This window comes from Salvelinus sp. IW2-2015, unplaced genomic scaffold (genome assembly GCF_002910315.2).
Source record: "Salvelinus sp. IW2-2015 unplaced genomic scaffold, ASM291031v2 Un_scaffold2888, whole genome shotgun sequence".
Classification (NCBI taxonomy): domain Eukaryota; kingdom Metazoa; phylum Chordata; class Actinopteri; order Salmoniformes; family Salmonidae; genus Salvelinus; species Salvelinus sp. IW2-2015.
Window position 1 is genome coordinate 62,532 of NW_019944187.1, and position 1,378 is coordinate 63,909.

Consider the following 1,378-nt stretch of genomic DNA (forward strand, 5'->3'; position numbering starts at 1 on the left):
TAGTGGAAAGCCTTCCCAGAAGAGCGGAGGCTGTTATAGCAGCAAAGGGAGAACCAACTCCAATGAGATGTTCGACGAGCATGTGTACACATTTTTTGGGTCATGTTGTGTACATACACAGACAGACACACCTACCTTTGCAAGCTGCAGGTGGTATCCCGATGCACACAAAGTACTGCCAGGTTAGAATACAGGCCTGGAAACAACAGTATTTAGGCCAGATCTCAGCTATAGCTTTCCTTCTCCGTCTGTACATCACGGCTATCAGAGAGAAGGCATGCAGCATAGCATAGAAATCCATACGCTGGCCAATCACATTCACCGCCAGTAGGAAGCACGTCTAGAACAGGGAGAGAAAGAGGTAGAGAGAGAGAGTGAAGTTTAGCCCAAATGATCTCTGAATATAATAGTTTCTACCTTCCTCCGTCCCATGTGATCTCTCTGAATATATTCGCTTCTACCTACCTCCAGCCCGAACTTGTAGAAGAAGTAGTTGATGAAGTACTTGACACAGTTGACGATGCCGTTGTCGAGGTGTTGCCGCGTGATGTCATGGAAGATGATGCGAGCGGCGGGTGCGGTGAGCTTGTTCCTCAGTCTGTAGTACTGCTGGTGACGGTAGATGGTCACCTCAAACGCCAGCATGGCCAACATCAGCAGGTTGTTCTGGAGGAGGAGGCGAGGAAGAAACAGTGAAGCAACAGAATAGATCTTTGATGTACATTTGAAAATAAATTGTTTGTTATTTTTGCAGTACTGACTCAGTTGATAGAGGTAGATGTGTAGTATAGCCCTGACTCAGAGACTGGTCATTCTAGCCTTGACTCAGAGACTGGTCCTTCTAGCCTTGACTCAGAGACGGGTCCTTCTAGCACCGACTCAGAGACTGGTCATTCTACCCCTGACTCAGAGATTGGTCCTTCTAGCCCTGACTCAGAGACTGGTCCTTCTAGCCCTGACTCAGAGACTGGTCCTTCTAGCCCTGACTCAGAGACTGGTCCTTCTAGCACCGACTCAGACTGGTCCTTCTAGCCTTGACTCAGAGACTGGTCCTTCTAGCTCTGACTCAGAATGGTCCTTCTAGCACCGACTCAGACGGGTCCTTCTAGCCTTGATTCAGAGACTGGTCCTTCTAGCCTTGATTCAGAGACTGGTCCTTCTAGCCTTGACTCAGACTGGTCCTTCTAGCCTTGACTCAGAGACTGGTCCTCCTAGCCCTGACTCAGACATTGGTCCTTCTAGCACCGACTCAGACGGGTCCTTCTAGCCTTGATTCAGAGACTGGTCCTTCTAGCCTTGATTCAGAGACTGGTCCTTCTAGCCCTGACTCAGACTGGTCCTTCTAGCCTTGACTCAGAGACTGGTCCTTCTAGCCCTG

General features: G+C 49.3%; 1 protein-coding gene across 1 annotated transcript in view; it reads right to left on the reverse strand.

Moving 5' to 3' along the window:
* Positions 1–1,378, reverse strand: part of LOC112074944 (piezo-type mechanosensitive ion channel component 2-like) — a 76,529-nt gene that overhangs the window by 57,424 nt on the left and 17,727 nt on the right. Inside the window, 2 exon segments of the mRNA XM_070440722.1 lie at positions 136–340; positions 466–666. Coding sequence (XP_070296823.1) covers positions 136–340; positions 466–666 — 406 coding nt within the window.